The sequence below is a fragment of the Haliotis rufescens genome, unplaced genomic scaffold (assembly GCF_023055435.1).
Source record: "Haliotis rufescens isolate VD_foot unplaced genomic scaffold, xgHalRufe1.0.p SCAF_17, whole genome shotgun sequence".
Taxonomy (NCBI): Eukaryota; Metazoa; Mollusca; class Gastropoda; order Lepetellida; family Haliotidae; genus Haliotis; species Haliotis rufescens.
Window position 1 is genome coordinate 2,070,535 of NW_025963857.1, and position 23,054 is coordinate 2,093,588.

General features: G+C 41.3%; 1 protein-coding gene and 1 long non-coding RNA gene across 2 annotated transcripts; one reads left to right on the forward strand and one right to left on the reverse strand.

Moving 5' to 3' along the window:
* Positions 1 to 604: 604 nt before the first annotated feature.
* Positions 605 to 20,977, reverse strand: LOC124148717 (tripartite motif-containing protein 2-like). Its single transcript, XM_048397399.1, has 3 exons — positions 20,954 to 20,977; positions 16,453 to 16,744; positions 605 to 4,027 (listed from the first exon to the last, which is right to left on the reverse strand). The coding sequence occupies exons 2-3, from the start codon at positions 16,742 to 16,744 to the stop codon at positions 2,247 to 2,249; spliced, it is 2,073 nt and encodes a 690-aa protein (XP_048253356.1). The 5' UTR covers positions 20,954 to 20,977; the 3' UTR covers positions 605 to 2,246.
* On the forward strand, positions 15,099 to 15,521 carry LOC125381149. Its single transcript, XR_007221707.1, has 2 exons — positions 15,099 to 15,231; positions 15,277 to 15,521. It is a non-coding gene; the product is annotated as an uncharacterized LOC125381149 (long non-coding RNA).
* Positions 20,978 to 23,054: the final 2,077 nt, after the last annotated feature.

Sequence of the window (23,054 nt, forward strand, 5' to 3'; positions counted from 1 at the left end):
AACAGACAACGTTGTATGAACGTTATAACAGCGTTTATAGTTAGCTGGAAGCGAGTGTGAGAGTATGGTTTTACGCTGCTCTTAGCAATATTGAAACAATGTCACGGCGGGGGACACCAGAAATAGACTTCACACATTGTACCCATGTAGGGAATCGAACCCGTGTCTTCGGCGTGACGAGCGAACGCTTTAACCACCAGGCTACCCAACCGCTCCCAAAAGGGACTTAGAAAACATGTTACTTGAACCATTAAGGGTGTATACACAATTAAAGATCTCTGCAACTCAATAGACCTTATGACTTTTGAAAATTTCAGGAAGAAATATGTTGTTAAAGGTACTTGCTTCGACTTAGTAAAAAATTATCAGGAAAATTCCCAGGGCCCGGAGAGAGACTGTCAACAATACTGTCTGTGTTAGCCAGAACACCGGAAATAAGGTGCTGTTGAATTAGTACACCCGCAAAAGGATGCATAATATTCAACGATATACTTACGAAAGCACAAACTATATCAGCAGTATGTGAAAAAGGGAAAACATTACCGATATCTCACGACCAGGGAAGGTTACAGTTATAGAATATGAACAAAAGACACAAATCTGCTCGATTTCCAATAAAATTTATTCACCAAACTAAAATGAAATACAAAAGATGAAAATAATATACATAAACGTGTGTACTTTTTGTGAGGATGAACCGGAGAATAGAAAACATCTGTTTGGTTTCTGTAAGCACGTGAAAAGGTTTTGGAATGATCTAGGCTTGTTTATTAAAAGAATAGTTGATATCAATGATATCTTCACCGAATGTTGCAGTACTACTGGGAATTAATACTGGCTACAATTTCTTGAATAATATTATCTTATCCGCGAAAAGATATATCTGTATCTCCAGTATTGCATCAATAAACGTAACTTGGTTCTATTCTTAAGAAGGGTTAAAGATCTTGTTCATTGCCAGAAAAAAGCCGGATTACAAAGATTGAGAAACAATGGCGAATTCGATTAGTGAAATACTTCAAAAGAGATATTTGCTACGTATGTACATATACGCATTTATATACACGCTCCGACCATATATGCCCGGTGTAAATGTAATAAAATGAATATTTTACTGTGTAATACATTACATGCACTTTGCCTGACTGCATCTCACAGTCCTATACTTATCCTGACAATGTACGTTATAACAAATATTTCTAACATGTGGAAAGGTAACATCCTTCTCAAATAAGAATTTTTTTATTTTTTTTTCCAATTTTCCAGATTTGTTAGACCCGGTGCAAACAGCCACACGTTGAGTTGTTGGTTTTAATATACCACATATACTCGCTTTGTGGGTAGTTCAGTAATAATTCAGTAATGTCAGTTACATATAAAAACAAGTTTAGGATATTTCGCAAATCTTAGAAAACTGTGACACACCTGCCCCTAATTCTGAGTGAGTGAGTGAGTGAGGCTTTACGCCGCTTTCAGCAGTATTCCAGCAAGCTAACATCGTGGGCTTTACACATTGTGCCCATGTAGGAAACAAACCCGGGCCTTCGGCAAGACGAGCGTCCGTTTTAACTACTAGGCAACACCACCGTCCCCCGCTCTGTAAGTATTTTAGTAATATTGTAGTGATGTCAGGGATTTTATAAAAATGTTTAGTATATATCTGAAGTAAAATAAAAATATGTTTAGGGACGTCTGCTGAAATGTTTTTTAGTTCACTGCGACTCTCGAACAGTCGTGCACGTGGTGTTGTTATTACATATCTTAGTCAGTCTATCGTGGAGACGCAGAAAGTGCAGCTGATAATCATAGACTGAGATATACATCAAACAAGAGGTGAATAAATTCCAATTCTACCATGTGTTGTGTATTGCTTATATACCGCACAGGTGAACGGGCGTAGTAAACTCGTTCTCTGTCGCAAACGTCCCTACGCCGTGTGTCTGTCCACCTAGCACATTTATATGGACCAATACTCCCTTCTGTCTCCAACTATCATTTATGTATTTTAAAATACTTTATCTTAGCAGAAAGAAATACTCTCAATACAGAATTGCGGACGTAGTGTAAATTCTGTGCAAACACAATATGAACATATGTATAAACCTTGTTGCAGGCGAAAGCACTCACTCACGCACGCACGCACTCACTCACGCACGAACTCACGAACGCACTGACTGACTCACGCTCGCACGCACGCAACAGCTCAACAGTATTTCTCGAAGCACGTTCCATCATTGATCCAATGTTTAGTTCCCACACAAGAATGTCTGTATGACACCATTCCTCTGACAAACATACATCCGACCTTTCTCATCAGTACACATTCCATATGGATAACACATATGGTCCTGGGATGTCAGTAGTTCTTTTACAAACTTTCCTCTCTCCGTCAGATAGATGACTCTCTGCCTGTTGTGGTCTGCAACCAGGATGTCGCCTTTGCTGGTACTAGTGATACCATAGGGACACGCCAGTCCTGTGTATCCTGTAGGGCTGTACTTGAACACCACATCTCCCTCGTGAGTCAAACACATGACACATTTGGATCCATTGTCAGACACCAGGATGTTTCCTGTCCTCGTGGTACAGAGGAAGTCGGGACGCTTTAAGATGTCGTGACCCTCTTGGAGTGGACAGATTGACCTCAGGACATTTCCCGCCATATCCAGGATATCAATACAGGGAGACTGGGAACTAGCTGCTAGTGTTGATGGTGTCAGGGACGTTATGCCCCAGTACCTTTTGTTGGTTTTGATGGTTGATAGCAGCACCAGGTCAGGGTTGACTTGTACTGTTACAATCTGATGGGCATCTTGAACAGTGACAGCCACCTGGTTGTGTGTCAACTTCGTAATACCATAGGGAGATCCACCAAGCAGGAGCTCACTGTGACCTTGTTGATTGTTCCAGGTGTAGAAGGAATCCACACTGTGGTTAGACTTATCTGTGACTACAACCGTGTCAATACCATTAACCACAATCGCTACCACATCCCACGGCTCTGCCTTACATTTGCCCCTTTCACTTGTGACGTTAAGGGTGCCTTGTAAAACAGGAGTAACTCTCTGGCCCCGAAGCCCTACTATGTCTTTTGGCTGAGGAAGAGCAGCCTTCATTTCCCGCAAGTTAATGGTGTCTTGTAGCACAGGAGTCATTTTCAGGTCCAGCGCGTTAGTGGTGCCCTGTGACACAGGAGTAGTTTTCAGGTCCAGCACACCCTCATACAGGACGTCTATCTCACCCAGCTGTAGATCGTCCAGAGATTTACTTAGCTTGTCCGTGTACTGTCTGACCATAGCTATTCTCTCTCTCTCCTTCAGGTCTGAGTCTCCGACAGCTTCCACATCACCCGCCTCACACCCCTGATACATCTCATACACATCCATGTCACACTCCGATTGTAGAGCCTGGTCAATCAGCTCAGCCTGTTGTTGGTACATCTGTACTGACATATCACCTGACTTAATATCTGCCTTCAGTTGTCCAAGGTGTTTGTCTGACATCTCTTTCAGTTGATCAAGAAGATCCTTTTCCCGGAGTTTAATCCGTTCTATCGCTTTGACCTTTGCTGAGTTAATATCTGATTCCATTTGTTTAAATCGACAAGTTTCGTCCTCCAGCTTTGACTTCTTTGTCTCAATCTCTTTGCTGATTTCGTCTTTTCTCCGTGACAGATTGCCCGTCGCCCGCGTCAGTACTGCTTTCATTGCCCGTATCTCCACTCCCAAGCTGACAACAGACTCACATTTCCTGTGGTAGATTGTACAACAGGTTTGACAAACTGCTTTCTTGCAATCTTTACACAACAACTTGATGCTTTCATCCGTGTGTTCTTTACACATGACCGTTCGTCTTCGTTTGACCTTGACCTCCCCAGAAAGGTCAGTGACGTCATGATGACGAGTAGCTGGGATGAGACTGTGAACTTTGACACATCTTCCACACAGTGCATCATCACACACATAGCACCAAACAGAGGCAGGAGTTGTCTCCCCTTCCACTTTACAATAGCTGCAGTTGGTTGTATCTGAAAGATGAGGTTATACGTTATTAGTGTTTAACATACAATACACTGATGTACCAATGCCTGATTGTACAAAGTAACTAAATACAAATAATATTTGAAATCATAGCTGCCAAAAACTAATATTTCTATGGTGCTTGGAATTCCAGAATACTGTTTAGAACCTCACACGCTGATATTTGGCGTCAATAATGGAAGTCAAGAAGCACCAAAAGAAATTGTATGATATCTGAGAAATAATCAAGAATATACTGAGCCATTGTATCATACGTGAGTATTTTACATTTGTCTACCTTTAGAGGCTGGGCCAAACGCGTCCAAGAGTCCCTGGATGACAAAGATAGGATTGACATCATCCGCCCACTCCTCCACTGGTCTCTCAGGAGCAGACACTTTCGTCATCTTGTTGCAGTATGGACAGAGGAGGGACTTGGCTCTGATGGCTTCTGGTCTGGTCTTGGTGTAGTTGACGACACATTTCCGACAGAAGGTGTGGTTACACACAAGTGTGCAGGGATTAGTGAAGACATCAGAGCATATGACACAGGTTAAGTAATGTTCAGTGAGCTTCTGAGAGGTCGCCATCTGAAAGAGGACGAACAGTCTTGAAGTTCTCATCACCACACCCGTTGTATCAAATGTGGCAATCCCAAAATAAACTTTGAATACTTCAACTTTCAAAGCACCGATCAGTTAAGTATAAGGTCACTCAGAATTACATGTACGCTCGGTAAGTGAAAGAAATAATTCGATGTTGAGGAAACAGGTTTTCTGTTGTGAAAAGGGGATTCATGTTAACCAATTTGAAGTCCAGTAGGTCTGATATCCGCACTTTAAACTTGATTGTTGAGGAGCACACGGGTGGCCCGATCATACTAGGCGTCGCAATGATTAAACCGCGCAGAGTTGCGTCCCTTAGGCGTTGCAGTAACCTAAGATCGTTGGAATCCCAGATTGGTTCTGATTCTGTTTCTTGATTTGTCAGCATCATACCCGTGCTCGCGCATTTCGCATTTTTGTATATCAATACACATTAATAAATATCCCTTCTAGTCATAAACTGCTCTTTTTAACTGACTAAAGTGACCACAGAAAGCCTATACAAGACATCGTAAAATCCTGAATTCTAACTGTTTCCCCATCAGTATCGATAAAAAATAAGTAAAAAAAATAATTTGAAACACGCTTTTTTTGGTTGTTTTTTTGTTAATGCCAGTCATCATAATTCTCGATTAATATCCCACGGACCTGTTAATAATAGATATGATGAGCAACGACCCACAACGCCGGGGCACGATGACACACTGTCAACCCAGACACTGAGTCTAACCACCCAATTCACTTTGTCACTGCATCCTGCAGTCACCATATACGATATATATTCAACAGGTAACCTGACGAAATGTGAGTATAGAGGGCGCTTTTCTATTGCATACTTCGAATTCATGTCTTCTCAATGTTTGAATTAATAGGTGGAATCATATGAATAATGCTTCCACGGTATTAGCGCTAGATGATGGTTTGTCTCATAGTGACTGACTGAGTATAGTTTTACGCCGCCTTGAGCAATGTTCCAGCAATATCACCAGGACACCAGAAATAGGCTTCACACATTGTACCCATGTGGGGTATCAAACCAGGGTCTAATAGCTGGAATATATTGCTGAGTGCGGCGTTAAACAACCAACCAACCAACCAACCAACCAGCCAGGGTCTAATAGCTGGAATATATTGCTGAGTGCGGCGTTAAACAACCAACCAACCAACCAACCAACCAACCAACCAGGGTCTAATAGCTGGAATATATTGCTGAGTGCGGCGTTAAACAACCAACCAACCAACCAACCAACCAGCCAACCAGCCAACCAGGGTCTAATAGCTGGAATATATTGCTGAGTGCGGCGTTAAACAACCAACCAACCAACCAACCAACCAACCAACCAACCAGGGTCTAATAGCTGGAATATATTGCTGAGTGCGGCGTTAAACAACCAACCAACTAACCAACCAACCAACCAGGGTCTAATAGCTGGAATATATTGTTGAGTGCGGCGTTAAACAACCAACCAACCAACCAGGGTCTTTGGCGTAACAAGCGAACGCTTTAACCACAAGGCTACCCCACAGTCTCTTGTCTCACACTGAAGTGATTTAAAGTATCAAGGTGATAATAATGATTTGTCCACATGAAACATAAATAGATCAAAACCGGTCGTCTTTGATCTCGAATTTAATCAGCGAAACGTCTGATCTGATAATAGCAGATTCATCCATTCATGACATATCACTTATTATTCAGATATTGTCAAGTCAGTGAGTGTGTATGGTTTTACGCTGCTTTTAGCAATACCCAGCAATATCACGGCGGGGAACACCAGAAATGGGCTTCACACATTGTACCCATGTCGGGAATCGAACCCGGAATGTCGGCGTGACGAGCGAACTCTTTCACCACTAGGTTACCCGACCGTCCCAGACATTGTAAAGAGTTCGCGTATGGTCGTGGGAGATGGCAACGGATGGCGTGGCAGTCATAAGCCATACTGGACGGTTTGATTAGAGAGTTACCTCTAGCAGAAGAATTTTTAAATAGAGTTTGCAGGAAGAGTATTATGCATGCGTGTTTACCTTTTCAGCTATAGACAAATCTGTAATGAGTGTCCGATTACTGCCGATGTCCAGATACTACCGAACTCTCTACATGGAGATATAGATTGTGCAAAACATTCATTGGCGACAAGACCGAGTGTCCAAGGCCCAAGTGTGGTATGAACTGTGTTTACTCCATGCATACACCACGTCAACGATAACAGCTCGGATTCGTTAAAAGACTTTTTCATCAAACATTTCTTGGGAAATTTTAAAAGGATTTTGACTAGTCTGGCTTGCTAGAGGGAGAACTGAGAACGCCAGAACATGATATCATTATCATAACGAAAGTAGGGTATAAATATCTAACTTCCGGGTTGGCAACGAAGAACCAATACAGAACACAATCAGGTTAATTACAGTGTAATTACAACAGTGTGTTAATTTTTCACTAACAAGCAGTTCGTGACAATATATATACATATCTATGAACACTCGGATATCGTGTTTTAATCTGAACAGTGAATAGCGCGATGGAATGACCCAGTTCATAACGAAAGTAAGCACACGAAATAATCGAAACTTTGAAATCACAAAACAGGGAATTCCTGACAGAAGGCAACACGTGTACCCTACGAGACTGTTTGTCAGGTACTTCCTGACCCAAGAAATTCAGAAATCAACACACGTCCTTCGGGGGTATGATATACTCATCTCCGAGTTCCCAGCAAACCCACACCTACCTTGCAGTTGGCCTCAGTCCACAGTTACGCCCCCACTCGTTTTACCCGGAAGGAAAATAGGAGAATATAGTGCCCAATGTAAATTGGCTGTTCAGCCTGTACCAAGGATTTAGAGTGACTTCTGATAGCCTAAATGAAAGATTAGACATTGTATTATGTTGTATGTTTTATCGACAATCTGTACATGGTATTGACACCAGCTTCGCATGATTTGATCCCAAGTTCAAGGCCGTTGTGTGTGTTTCGGCTAATAACTACCTGTGACCATTGTTGACAGTGGTTACTGCGAAATCAAGATGGTGGTCTTTGCCGATACTTTGCGGTTTAAGATAGATATTCTTTATTTCCTCCAATTGAATGAAGATAACAATATGCAGATATAATTATGTTACATGTTTAACGTGAATTGGGGTTATATTTACACATACAAGTTCTTAGCAGGTATCGCCATATCCTAATAAAGCGGCTTACATTAATTATTACTTCTGCCCACACATCTCTTTCAAGTTCCATAATACATTCTACTAGACATCCACCAAGTAAAAACTCAAGAATGACATTTCTCCTAGATTTTAACAAAAATATTTACATCCAGGATATCACATATGGTGTTCAAAAAGTAAATTTGGGTCATTCATATTGATGGTACAAGACATAAACACGTGCTTTACAATATCATTGGCAACAGTTTTACAATAGCATTCTCTAGAGACAGTTTCAGCTGATCCGTAGAATACAAGTCTTGCAATATTAGTTAAATGGTCATACTTCTCCATGGCTAGTTTCCAGAGATAGTGTTTATTACTTGATCTTATACTAACATATCTTGACAGACTGAGTCTTGAATTAAGGTGGACTTAAAATACACCATCTTGATGAGATTTAAAAGTATAAATCATGGCCTTGGACCAGCATTTCTTATTAATAAATTAACAATTATTGACATAGTTAACAACTGTACCATTTAGGTTATACTTCTGTTCAAACTGTAGCATATTATATTTCGGAGAATTTCTACTCCTTAGATTGCATGTAAAACTATCTGTACATGCACATAAATTGACCCAGGCTAACTAGAAACACTACTTTAAAACCACAGTTATACTTTGCAGTATATAGCCTTCCTTAGAAGTAGAGTGCTCTTTTATCTATGTAATACTGTAGTGGCATGATGCTGATAGCATCCGATACAACAATACTGGGAGTACGCCTGTGTTGCCCCTGAACCTTTTTACAAAATTGACGTACAACTTCAAGCATTTCATAGAGGCCACATGATAAGATTACCCTCTCCCATATACGTGCTGCAGATATAGGATGGAGACCACCAAAATACAACCCATTATTATGATAAGTGTTGATGATTACATGCAACTCTTCACATGCAGATTTTGTACGTTCAAGAGATGATAAACACCTGCATATTTAATAGATTTCCTTTATGCAACATACATATCGCCAATTGATACAAAAGTGGTTTGAACCTTATTGTTTCAGCATCCAAAGTATAGTGAATGAGTGAGTGAGTATGGTTTTACGCCGCTTTTAGCAATATTCCAGCAATATCACGGCAGGGGACACCAGAAATGGGCTTCACACATTGTACCTATGTCGGGAATCGAACCCGGGTGACGAGCGAACGCTTTAACCACTAGGCTACTCGACCGCCCCATATCCAAAGTATAGAACTGCACTCCTGCTTACATTATAATTTAGCTGCCACCTATCAGCATAGTTTTGAACATCAAGAAGATTTTGCCGGCCTTTATAAGAGATAGTCAACAAAGAAGTGTCGTCAGCAGTAATTATTGTGGGCCGTCATGTCGCTGTAGATAGCAAATCATTGTGGTCTGAGGCCAGTTCGGTCATCCACGGCGGTGTAGAGGGAAACTGTACCCCTTGTGTAAAATGTTCTCCTAAATTTAGATCTTCTGGTTACCTTTCTACAAAGTGATCTTATTACTATGGCTGTGGTAAGTCCATGCAAACATGCGTGTTATACCGTGATTAAGAACGACGCCATCTGCCAAGTTGCAGTTATGAAATGCGGTGTATTAACGGGAGACGTCGAGAGGCCGTGTAAATAAAGCAGAGCAGTACACAGCATTTAATTAATTTAATTTAATTAATTGATACGTTTAATGCAGACGTTGTGCTTTTGACATATGCAGAAAGGGAATTCCAAAGAGGGGAAGTTAGGTCACGTGTTACTATCGATCTTCCAGCCTTTTAGTATGACTCGTTGACTTCCTATAACTACTGTTAGCTGAAAAGAGTGAGTGAGTGAGTGAGTATGGTTTTACGCCGCTTTTAGCAATATTCCAGCAATATCACGGCGCAGGACACCAGAAATGGGCTTCACACATTGTACCCATGTCGGGAATCGAACCCGGGTCTTCGGCGTGACGAGCGAACGCTTTTACCACTAGGCTACCTGACCGCCCCTAGCTAAAAAGAAGAACAGTACATATCGTTGCAGGACGCATAAATGACAATTCTTCAAGTTGATGGATGCAACATAGTTGAATCCACAGTGATTCATTTGGTAAATACATGTGTTTAGTTTTGAAGTATAGTACATGTAGCTATACGTTGACCCTCTAAATATATGATATATACGTCAATGATGTCAATCACTGGATTGTCTGGTCCAGACTTGATTATTTACAGACCGCCGTCATATAGCTGAGTGCGGCGTTAAACAACAAACTAACTACTGTAACAACAGGTAGCACCCGCAAATCACACAATTTTCATAAAATGTAAGTGCTTGTTTGTTGCCGGACTCCACATAGCCGTCTTCCTGAAAAAACACGGGATTCATCCGATGGCACACAACTCCCTGCATTTGGTATCGCCACGGAAATCGTCATGGTAGAATGGTTATGAATTGTGTTTTGCACTCTGTGCGGCGTTATTTGAATGACTTTCTTAACTTTTGAGATATATAATTGTTCATTTTAAAATCAATTTAAAGAATTATACCATTGTAAATTACCTATATGAGTGTTCAAAAATATTACTGATATCACGCAGTGAGTGAATGTTGTTCTGCGCTACAGTCGGCTATAGTCCAGCTGTATCACGTGATCGATCCCTCAATCGAGTCTGGACCAGTGATCGACAGCATGACTATCAAGGTGCGACGTGAGGCCTTGATCACACGTCACGGATCCTGGCTACTGATCTCCTTTTGAGCCTCCTCTTGAGATAAGCATTACAGGAACCTGGGATCGGGATTCAGGATAAGCAATTATGATGGTAAGGATGACTTGAGTAAGTGATTCAGGTGACTTTGGAAACCAACGAGCTTGCGTATGGTGCTGACAAACCAAGAAGAATTATAAGGGCAGATCTGAGATTCCAACCCACAAACGAAGGATTCTTGCAGGCCTTGATGCAACTGTATGCAGAACAAAATCGGGCGCCTTAGACAACTGTGACCCCTAGTCCTGAATGAGTGAATTAATGAGATTTCGTTTAACACCGCTTTGAACAATATTTCTGTAATATGAGGGCGTGTCAGTTTAATGTCGGAGTGAAGCTCTGTTGAAGTTATGTAGGTCTTAGACATGTACCACTTTGATGTTTTTGAAAGAAAGAAATTGATAGCTGTACATGCTGATTGTCTTGAAATAAATGCCTTGCCTTTGCATGTGTATGTGACGGGGGCCACCGGTGGGGCAGGATACGCTCCCATTTCCGGAACACCTGGTATCATCACTTTCTGAGAGTGACTCAGACACATGCTTATAGTTTAGTCGGCAGAGTGGACTCTGCATGTTTTGTGGAGTGTTCTTTTGATTATGGATATGGTTTTGTAGCTTTAATTCAGTTTTGAAGGAAAAACATCGTCGGTTCCTGCCAAAGAAACAAATTGAATGTCTTCAAACAGTGACCGAATCTTTATCCAGCAAAACATCCAGCACCACTCAAACAGAACACCAAGGTATGTGTCAGCTTGGGTTGTATGGTCCAGTACCAATCAAACAGAACACCAAGGTATATGGCAGCTTGTGTTGTATGGTCCAGCACCAATCAAACAGAACACCAAGGTATATGGCAGCTTGGATTGTATGGTCCAGCACCAATCAAACAGAACACCAAGGTATATGGCAGCTTGGGTTGTATGGTCCAGCACCACTCAAACAGAACACCAAGGTATATGGCAGCTTGGGTTGTATGGTCCAGCACCACTCAAACAGAACACCAAGGTATATGGCAGCTTTGGTTGTATGGTCCAGCACCACTCAAACAGAACACCAAGGTATATGGCAGCTTTGGTTGTATGGTCCAGCACAACTCAAACAGAACACCAATGTATATGGCAGCTTGGGTTGTATGGTCCAGTACCACTCAAACAGAACACCAAGGTTTATGGCAGTTTGGGTTGTATGGTCCAGTACCACTCAAACAGAACACCAAGGTATATGGCAGCTTAGGTTGTATAGTCCAGTACCACTCAAACAGAACACCAAGGTATATGGCAGCTTGGGTTGTATGGTCCAGTACCACTCAAACAGAACACCAAGGTATATGGCAGCTTGGGTTGTATGGTCCAGCACCAATCAAACAGAACACCAAGGTATATGGCAGCTTGGGTTGTATGGTCCAGCACCACTCAAACAGAACACCAAGGTATATGGCAGCTTGGGTTGTATGGTCCAGCACCAATCAAACAGAACACCAAGGTATACGGCAGCTTTGGTTGTATGGTCCAGCACCACTCAAACAGAACACCAAGGTATATGGCAGCTTGGGTTGTATGGTCCAGCACCAATCAAACAAAACACCAATGTATATGGCAGCTTGGGTTGTATGGTCCAGTACCACTCAAACAGAACACCAAGGTTTATGGCAGTTTGGGTTGTATGGTCCAGTACCACTCAAACAGAACACCAAGGTATACGGCAGCTTAGGTTGTATAGTCCAGTACCACTCAAACAGAACACCAATGTATATGGCAGCTTGGGTTGTATGGTCCAGTACCACTCAAACAGAACACCAAGGTATATGGCAGCTTGGGTTGTATGGTCCAGTACCACCCAGAACACCAAGGTATATGGCAGCTTGGGTTGTATGGTCCAGTACCACCCAGAACACCAAGGTATATGGCAGCTTGGGTTGTATAGTCCAGTACCACTCAAACAGAACACCAAGGTATATGGCAGCTTGGGTTGTATGGTCCAGTACCACTCAAACAGAACACCAAGGTATATGGCAGCTTGGGTTGTATAGTCCAGTACCACTCAAACAGAACACCTAGGTATATGGCAGCTTGGGTTGTATGGTCAAGTACCACTCAAACAGAACACCAAGGTATATGTCAGCTTGGGTTGTATGGTCCAGTACCACCCAGAACACCAATGTATATGGCAGCTTGGGTTGTATGGTCCCTAGGGAGGGAGAATGAAACTGGAGTGCGCACTCTTCCATTGACCGGGGTAATAATGTAGCGCTTTAAGCACGCTTTAGGGTGTGGAGCTGACGCCTTATTATGATGTACAATATTAAAATATTCAATGATATAACATGGTCGTTTCATGGCCTGATTCTTCTATGTATCATGTACCTCATTCAGAAGTAAAAGGCAATTATACTTGTCGTAAAAGGCGACCAACGGGATCGGGTGGTCAGACTCGCTAACTTGGTTGATACATGTCATCGATCCCAATTGCACGGATCGATGCTCATGATGTCAATCACTGGATTGTCTCGTCCAGAATCGATTATTTACAGACCGCCGTGAAATAGCTTGAATATTGCTGAGTGCGGCGTAAAACAACAGACCAACACCATTCAGAAATATCAGCACCGTCGTCTTGAGGGCATTTCATTTCTAAGTTTATTACATTAGAATACTAAAAGCAATAGTATTATTTAAGAAATAAACCCGTGTTTTCATATACAGTCAAGTCTCGCTAATCCGACAATCGGCTTTATTGACAAACAAAAACAAACATGGGTTAATTCACAAGAATAGAGCTGCACCAATGATAAAGGTGACGCAGCGCATATACTACTAATAAACAGCGTACAGAAGGGCTTCTCTGCAGCGCCAGTCCGATTGGTTCAGCCTTGTTATTGACTGATAGGTACCACGTGGGCGAACTTGCGAACACACAAAGCAGTGACGTCACGGTTAGTAGCGCATTAATGAATGAGGACGGGTTGTTTTGACTGTTAGATTATAACTACTTCTTTAAAAAGAAACATATCTTTCTAGGAACAAGCAAAATGTACAGTGTCATTGAAAATATGATTATGGAGCGAGTGAGCAAATATTTCACTGCTGCTAGTACTATTTTAGTTATACATGACATGGAACGATGAAATGGCTTTACACATTCCGACCATTTGGTGAATCGAACCCAGGTCTTATAATCACCCTACCAGTTAGTTCGTTGTGACGTCATCGGCTATTAACAAAAACGGAATAAACAATAGTCAAATTAAATTCAAAACGCCAGAGAACCTGTGTCTTCAACCTGCCGGCTGAGACGTGTACGAGAGTAGTACGCGGATATAGAAACATTGTGATATGTCTTTGCTTATAGGAGAAAACATATCAACACGTTTTTGAAGTACACATATCTAAAGAATGTTAAGTATTGTTACTTATTCATGTATGAAACCGTATGCCTCCATAGAAAAGTGTGAACTTTGAGTTATTTACGCACACTGGAATATGTTTCGGCAGGTATTTGAGGCTGATTATTCTCAGGCGATCACGTTTTATATTTACAAGTCCACCTATCGCGCGCGCACACACAGACACACACACGTGCACACACACACACAAACGTGCACACACACACACACATATATATATACATACACACACACACACGTGCACACACACATATATATACACACATACACACACATATATATACACACATATACATATATATACACACACACACATATATATATACACACACACATATATACATACACACGCACACACACACATATATATATACACATACACACACACGCATATACATATATATATTATATATATATATATATATATACACACACACATTCAGTTGCTACACAAGAAGGTCTGTATGACACCCCCTTAAGACAAACATACACCCGCCCTCTCACATCAACATATATTCCACGTGGGTTCTGAATACAGTCTTTGGATGCCAGTATATGTTTTACAAACTGTCCTGACTCCGTCAGATGGATGACACTGTGTAGAGAGAAGTCTGTCACCAGGATGTCACCTGTGCTGGTACTTGTGATACCATGGGGACACTTCAGTGCCGTGTCTCCTGTAGGGCTGTAGTTGAACACCACATCTCCCTTAGGGGTCAGACACACGACACGCTTGGTTCCCCAGTCAGACACCAGGATGTTTCCTGTCCTCGTGGTACAGAGGAAGTTGGGACATTGTAAGATGTTGTTACCTTTGTGGAGTGGACTGATTGACCTCAGCACGTTTCCCGTCATATCCAGGATATCAACACAGGGAGGAGACTGGGAACTAGCTGCTAGTGTTGATGGTGTCAGGGACGTTATGCCCCAGTACTCTTTGCGGGTTGTGATGGTTGACAGCAGCACCAGGTCAGGGTTGACTTTTACTGTTACAATCTGATTGATGTTCCAGACAGTGGCGGCCACCTGGTTGTGTGTCAACTTCGTAATACCCCACGTATATCCACCAAGGAGGAGCTTACTGTGACCTTGTTGATTGTTCCTGGTATAGAAGGACTTCACACAGTGGTTAGATTGATCTGTGACTACAACCGTGTCAATACTATTAACAACCATCTCTGTCACATCACGTGGCGTTACGTCAGATTTGTCGCCTGCTACTCTGACGTCAATGGTGTCCTGTAACACAGGAGTAGCCTTCAGGTCCAGCACGCTAATGGTGTCCTGTAACACAGGAGTAGCCTTCAGGTCCAGCACACCCTCATACAGGACGCCTATCTCACCCAGCTGTAGATCGTCCAGAGATTTACTCAGCTTATCCGTGTCCTGTCTGAATGTGACCTTGGTTATTCTTCCTCTCTCCTTCAGTTCTGCGTCTCCGACAGCCTCCACATCACCCGCCGCACATCCCTGATACATCTCATACACATCCATGTCACACTCAGATTGTAGAGCCTGGTCTATCAGCTCAGCCTGTTGTTGGTACATCTGTACTGACATATCACCTGACTTTATGTCTGCTTTCAGTTGTCCGATGTGTTTGTCTGACATCTCTTTCAGTTGATCAAGAAGATCCTTTTCTCGGAGTTTAATCCATTCTATAGCTTTGACCGTTGCAGAGTTAATATCTGATTCCATTTGTTTAAATCGACAAGTTTCGTCCTCCAGCTTTGACTTCTTTGTCTCAATCTCTTTGCTGATTTCGTCTTTTCTCCGTGACAAATTGCCCGTCGCCCACGTCAGTACTGCTTTCATTGCCCGTATCTCCACTCCCAAGCTGACAACAGACTCACATTTCCTGTGGTAGATTGTACAACAGGTTTGACAAAGTGCTTTCTTGCAATCTTTACACAACAACTTGATGCTTTCATCCGTGTGTTCTTTACACATGACCGTTCGTCTTCGTTTGACCTTGACCTCCCCAGAAAGGTCAGTGAGGTCATGATGACGAGTAGCTGGGATGCGATTGTGAACTCTGACGCATCTTCCACACAGTGCATCATCACACACATAGCACCAAACAGAGGCAGGAGTTGTCTCCCCTTCTTCAATACAATAGCTGCAGTTGGTTGTATCTGAAAGATGAAGTTATACCTAAAGAGTGTTTAACACGCAATACACTGATGTACCAATGACTGATTGTACAAAGTTACTAAATACAGATAATATTTGAAATTATAGCTGCCAAAAACTAATATTTCTATGGTGCTTTGAATTCCAGATTACTGTTTAGAACCTCACACGCTGATATTTGGAGTCAATAATTGAAATCTTAGCTGCCAACAAACAACTCATATTTCTTGGATGCTATTTAGTCAATGTGTTTGGTTGTGTTGTCAAATAAAGCGCCTACAGAAACTGTATGACATTTGTGAAACAGTATCATACGATCATATGATACGCAAGTGTTTTACACGTGTCTACCTTTAGATCCTGGACCAAATGAGTCCAAGAGTCCCTGGATGACAAAGCAAGGTTTGACGTCATCCGCCCACTCCTCCACTGGTCTCTCAGGGGCGGACACTTTCGTCATCTTGTTGCAGAATGGACAGAGGAGGGACTTGGCACTGATGGCTTCTGGTCTGGTCTTGGTGTAGTTGACGACACATTTCCGACAGAAGGTGTGGTTACACACAAGTGTACAGGGATTAGTGAAGACATCAGAGCATATGACACAGGTTAAGTAATGTTCAGTGAGTTTCTGAGAGGTCGCCATCTGAAAGAGGACAAGAAGCATTGAATTCCTCATCACTACACCCCGTGCATAAAACATGGCTATCTCAAAATAAACTATGGACATTTCAATCCTGAAAATACCGACCAGTTCATTGACCGAGTCAATCGGTGAATTATGAAAACAATCGTTAATGAAAAACCTTCGATGTTTTGAACTTTTAGGAAAAGGTTTCCTATTGGGAAAATGAGATTGATGATTACCCAATCTAAAGTCGACTAGGTATGATGATATCCACAATTCAAACATGATTGGTAAGGGAAAACCTGCAATTCACCGTTCTGAGTTGCATCCATTAGGCGTTGCAGTACCTACGATCGTAGGAATCCTAGAATGGCCCTGATTATGTTCCTAGGTTTTCCCGCAACACACCCGTGATCGTGGATTTAGTCAAAGTGGTAAACGTCTAAAACATACAGGCTTTTCTCCCATATCAAACTGATATTTCGTGAAACAACTGAAATATAGTTCAAAGCGGCGTTAATCCCAACTCACTCACTTACTGATTGCTCAGATCACAATATATTATTATTATACTGTTTCTTAGCCTTGTTTGGCTCAAATAAACATTTGTATGATTATCCTTTTGTGTACAGATAAATAAATAACCCTAATAACCACACGCACTGTCAGTATAACTGTTCGAGGTTAATTGGCTAAAGTGAACACACGAAAGGAATATATACCACCATGACATTGGAAAATCCTGCATTGTGATTGGTTTCCTAGCGGTATCCAAAATAAGTAACAAAATATTAATTGAAATTGTGTGTTGTTTCTTTAACGCCAACGACAGCAAAATAAGACTATATCCCATCCACCTACAATCCCAGATTTGTCCTGATACTGTAACCATGCTCGTGAGTTTCGCTTCTTTGCTTTTGAAAAATATAAATACAGATAAATAAATAACTCTACTAACATAAACTGTTTGATTTATTTGACTAAAGCGAACACACAAAACGTATATAATGCCTTCTGCCATGACATTGTATTATTGTATTATCGGCACGCTTATTGGTTCCCCATCAGTATCGAAAATAGCAAGAAAATATTTCGAAACACGGTTTTGTTGTTTCTTTTTCAACGTCAGTCAGCAAAATATTCGAACTGTATCCAGGAGACCCGTATGAGCAATGCCCTACGTCGTCTGGACACGATGCCATGCAGTCAACCCAGACATTTAGTCTGACCACTCAACCCACTTTGTCACCTTACTGCATCCCGGAATCATCATTGGGTTCCTGGCACATAACAATCATTGCTCACTAACTTATTGTCAGAACTGATTGGGAAATCGCTGATACCAAGGGAGATACCACTTGCTGCTGGTTTCAGAATTGACAACAGGCAAAGAACATCTTGTTCAGGCTGAACCTGGATACCACTATCTTGACGACAGCTTCGGTAGTACCCGGACCCGGTCGGCAGTACCCTGACACGGTCGGCTGTACCCGGACACGGTCGGCAGTACCCGCACCCGGTCGGCTGTACCCTGACACGGTCGGTATTACCCGGACACGGTCGGCTGTACCCGGACACCGTCAGCTGTACCCGGACACGGTCGGTAGTAATCGGACACGGTCGGCTGTACCCGGACACGGTCGGCTGTACCCGGACACGGTCGGCTGTACCCGGACACGGTCGGCTGTACCCGGACACGGTCGGTAGTACCCGGACACGGTCGGCTGTACCCGGACAGCAGAGAGGCTGTAGTCGGACACTTCATGGTCTTTAATATTCTTTTTCAAAATGCACGGAAACAGACTAGAATGAAATATAAACTTTGAAACATATACTTCATTTTCAAGAAGTCTTATCATAAATGACTGGTCAGAGGCTTAGTTTAACGTTGTTCGCTCCGACAGGTACATCGATCGAACAGATGAAGTAAACAATCAACTTGAACGATTTCTAAAAAAAAGATTATATGATGTGACTCACAGCAAGACGTAAGTCTAATTCTATATAAAAAAGTAGAATTAACACCACATATTACCTCCATCAACCCTGCGTCATGCAGATCCTGAATGCGTTCTTGAATAAAATGCCTCTCTGTCGACACAATAAAACCCGTCCAGCTCAGCACCATTGCCTCTAGTTGGGCCACCATGGGTATAAAATGCAGTTATTTGTTTGTTGTCCCAAACTTTGGTACGCGACTGACGAATGCACAAGCAATATCTGGAACTAATTTGGTGGTGGACGCTCCTCCGCATCTACACCATGTCTGTGTGTATCCGCTAATTCTAGCATCACGATCTTCACTGTGTTCCTACAGAACCTGTTCTCGGGTTAAAACAACATCTTCAAGGCCATAAATGGAAGTGGTCTCACGTACAATAACGTTATTCCTATTCACAGAAAGAAAATATACAAGTACTTAAGTTTACAATGACGAGTCGTGTTCCAACTATATCTCGGACACAACATACATATGCTACAATATAATCCTGTTTAGGCAGCTTATATCAATGTAAGATGCAACTTTATGATACGTTGTTTGTTTGTTGTTTAACGTCGCACTCAGCAATATTCCAGCTATATGACGACGGTCTGTAAATAATCGAGTGACATCATGAGCATCAATCCACGCAATTGGGATACGATGACATGCATCAACCAAGTCAGCGAGCCTGACCACCCGGTCCCGTTAGTCGCCTCTTGCGACAAGCATAGTCGCCTTTTACGGCAAGCATGGGTTGCTGAAGACCTATTCTAACCCGGATCTTCACGGGTCCAACAACTTTATGATAGTTATCTATGCATTATAAATACAACTACATGTGTATTTATATAAATGACACATGACTAACACAATAATGTCGGACTTGTATGGCCAATTGGGATAGTTTATCCGCTTCTTCAGATATAATTGAGGGAAGACCTTTGTGATATTCCTTTGGCTCTTTTGGTTTTATACTTTTCGCAACAACTGCCGCTTTTTGATTTTCAAGGTTCTACGAGGATTACCCGCGCTTACGCTTATTGTAAAATATATCAGTATAATTAAATAAATAGAACTGCTTTTTCAGATATAAGAAAAAACCCCGAAAAATACAAATAATTACACCTATTTACATTTAAAAAAACGAATATCTACTTTGATGTATAAATAGGTTGTATGTAGACATCTAAATAAAATTATTTGTCACCATATGTGCAAATATATAGATTTCATTTCATATTATTGAATTATTTTTGAGTGGTGGTGTTGAATGCTTAGTTATTTGATTTTTTTATAACGCTACTATAGAACATTTGGTTGCATGTAACCAGTGATGATGTAGTGAGTGAGTGAGTATGGTTTTACGCCGCTTTTATGTAACCATTGATAATGTAGGATGGCGTGGCAGTGAAGTAGGAAAGCTGATACTGGACGGTTTGTTTTGAGAGTTACCACCACCAGACGTATTTTTAAATGGAGTTTGCAGAAAGAGGATTATGCATGCGTGTTAATTTTGTGTTCTGACTGTTTACCTTTTTAGCTACAAACACATGTTTGCTGAGTGTCCGATTACTGCCGATGTCCAGATACTACCGAACTCTCTACATAGAGATATAGATTGTGCAAAACATTCATGGGCTAAGGCGACAAGACCAAGTGTCCAAAGTCCAAGTGTGGAATGAACTGTGTTTACTCCATGCGTAAACCACGTCAACGATAACAACTCGGATTCGTTAAACGACTTTTTATTAAACATATCTTGGGAAATTTTAAAAGGATCTTGACCAGTATGACTTGCTAAAGAGAGAACTGTGAACGCCAGCACTCGATATCATTATCACAACGAAAGTAGGGCATATATATCTAACTTCCGGGTTGGCAACGAAGAACAAATACAGCACACAATCAGGTTAATTACAGTGTAATTACAACAGTACGTAAAGTTTTCACAAAAAGCATTTCATGACTATATATATACATTTCCATGAACACTCGGATATCGTGTTGTAATCTGAACAGTAAATAGCGCGATGGAATGACCCAGTTCATAACGAAAGTACAAACACGCGAAATGATTGAAACTTTGAAATCACAAAACAGGGAATTCCTGATAGAAAGCAGCACGTGTACCCTACGAGACTGTTAAGAAGGTACTCACTGACCCAAGAAATTCAGAAATGAATACACGTCCTCCGGGGGTATGATATACTCATCTCCGAGTTTCCCAGCAAACCTACACCTACCTTGCAGTTGGCCTCAGTCCACAGTTACGCCCCTATCCGTTTTACCCGGAAGGAAAATAGGAGAATATAGTGCCCAATGTAAATTGGCTGTTCAACCTGTACCAAGGTTTTAGAGTGACTTCTAATAGCCTTAATGAAAGATTAGACATTGTATTATGTTGCATTTTTTATCCACAATCTGTACATGGTGTTGACACCAGCTTCCCATGATTTGATCCCAAGTTCAAGGCCGTTGTGTGTGTTTCGGCTGATAACTGCCTGTGACCATTGTTGATAGTGGTTACTGCGAAATCAAGATGGTGGATCTTTGCCGATACTTTGCGGTTTAAGATAGATATTCTGTATTTCCTCCAATTGAATGAAGATAACAATATGCAGATATAATTATGTTACATGTTTAACGTGAATTGGGGTTATATTTACACATGTTCATAAACATACAAATTCTTAGCAGGTATCGCCATATCCTTATAAAGCGGCTTACAGTAATTATTACTTCTGCCCACACATCTCTTTCTAGTTTCATAATACATTCTTCTGGACATCCACCAAGTAAAAACTCAAGAATGACATTTCTCCTAGATTTTAACAAAAATATTTACATCCAGGATATCACATATGGTGTTCAAAAAGTAAATTTTGGTCATTCATATTGATAGTACAAGACATAAACACGTGCTTTACAATATCATTGGCAACAGTTTTACAATAACATTATCTAGAGACAGTTTCAGCTGATCCATAGAATCCAAGTCCTGCAATGTTAGTTAAATGGTCATACTTCTCCACGGCTAGTTTCCAGAGATAGAGTTTATTACTTGATCTTATACTAACATATCTTGACAGACTGAGTCTTGAATTAAGGTGGACTTAAAATACACCATCTCGATGAGATTTAAAAGTATAAATCACGGCCTTGGACAAGCATTTCTTATTAATAAATTAACAATTATTGACATAGTTAACAAATGTATCATTTAGGTTATACTTCTGTTCAAGCTGTAGCATATTATATTTCGGAGAATTTCTACTCCATACATTGCATGTAAAACTATCTGTACAGATAAATTGACCCAGGCGAACTAGAAACATTACTTTAAAAACACAGTTATACTTTGCATTGCATAGCTTTCCTAAGAAGTAGAGTGCTCTTTTATCTATGTAATACTGTAGTGGCATGATACCGATAGCATCCAATACAACAATACTGGGAGTGCGCCTGTGTTGTCCCTGAACCTTTTTACCAAATTGACGTTGTACAACTTCAAGCATTTCATAGAGGCCACATGATAAGATTTCCCCCTCCCAGATACGTGCTGCAGATATAGGATTCAGACCACTAAAATACAACCCATTATTATGATTAGTGTTGATGAGTACATGCAACTCTTCACGTTCAAAAGATGATATACACCTGCATATTTAATAGATTTCCTTTATGCAACATGCATATCGCCAATTGATACATAAGTGGTTTGAAGCTTATTGTTTGAGCATCCAAAGTATAAAACTGCACTCCTGCTTACATTATATTTTAGCTGCCACCTATCAGCATAGTTTTGAACGACATCAAGAAGAATTTGCAGGCCTTTTTAAGAGATAGTCAACAAAGTAGTGTCGTCAGCATTAATTATTGTGGGCCGTCATGTCGCTGTAGATAGCAAATCATTGTGGTCTGAGGCCAGTTCGGTCATCCACGGCGGTGTAGAGGGAAACTGTACCTCTTGTGTAAATTGTTCTCCTAAATTTAGATCTTCTGGCTACCTTTCTACAAAGTGATCTTATTACTATGGCTGTGGTAAGCCCATACAAACATGCGTGTTATACCGTGATCAAGTACGACGACATCTGCCAAGTTGCAGTTATAAAATGCGGTGCATTAGCGGGAGACGTCGAGAGGCCGTCTAAATAAAGCAGAGCAGTACACATTTCTTTTTGATTGATACGTTTGATGCAGACGTTGTGCTGTTGACATATGCAGAAAAGGAATTCCAAAGAGAGGAAGTTAGGTCACGTGTTACTTTCGATCTTCCAGCCTTTTAGTATGACTCGAGACTTCCTATAAATACTGTTTTTTAGCTAAAAAGAGTGAGTGAGTGAG

Coding starts and splice junctions, on each gene's coding strand:
- LOC124148717 (XM_048397399.1), bottom strand. CDS start 16,744: ATGGCGACCTCTCAGAAACTCACTGAACATTACTTAACCTGTGTCATA. Junction 4,028..16,452: donor ATTTGGTCCAGGATCTAAAG/GTAGACACGTGT, acceptor CTCATCTTTCAG/ATACAACCAACTGCAGCTAT.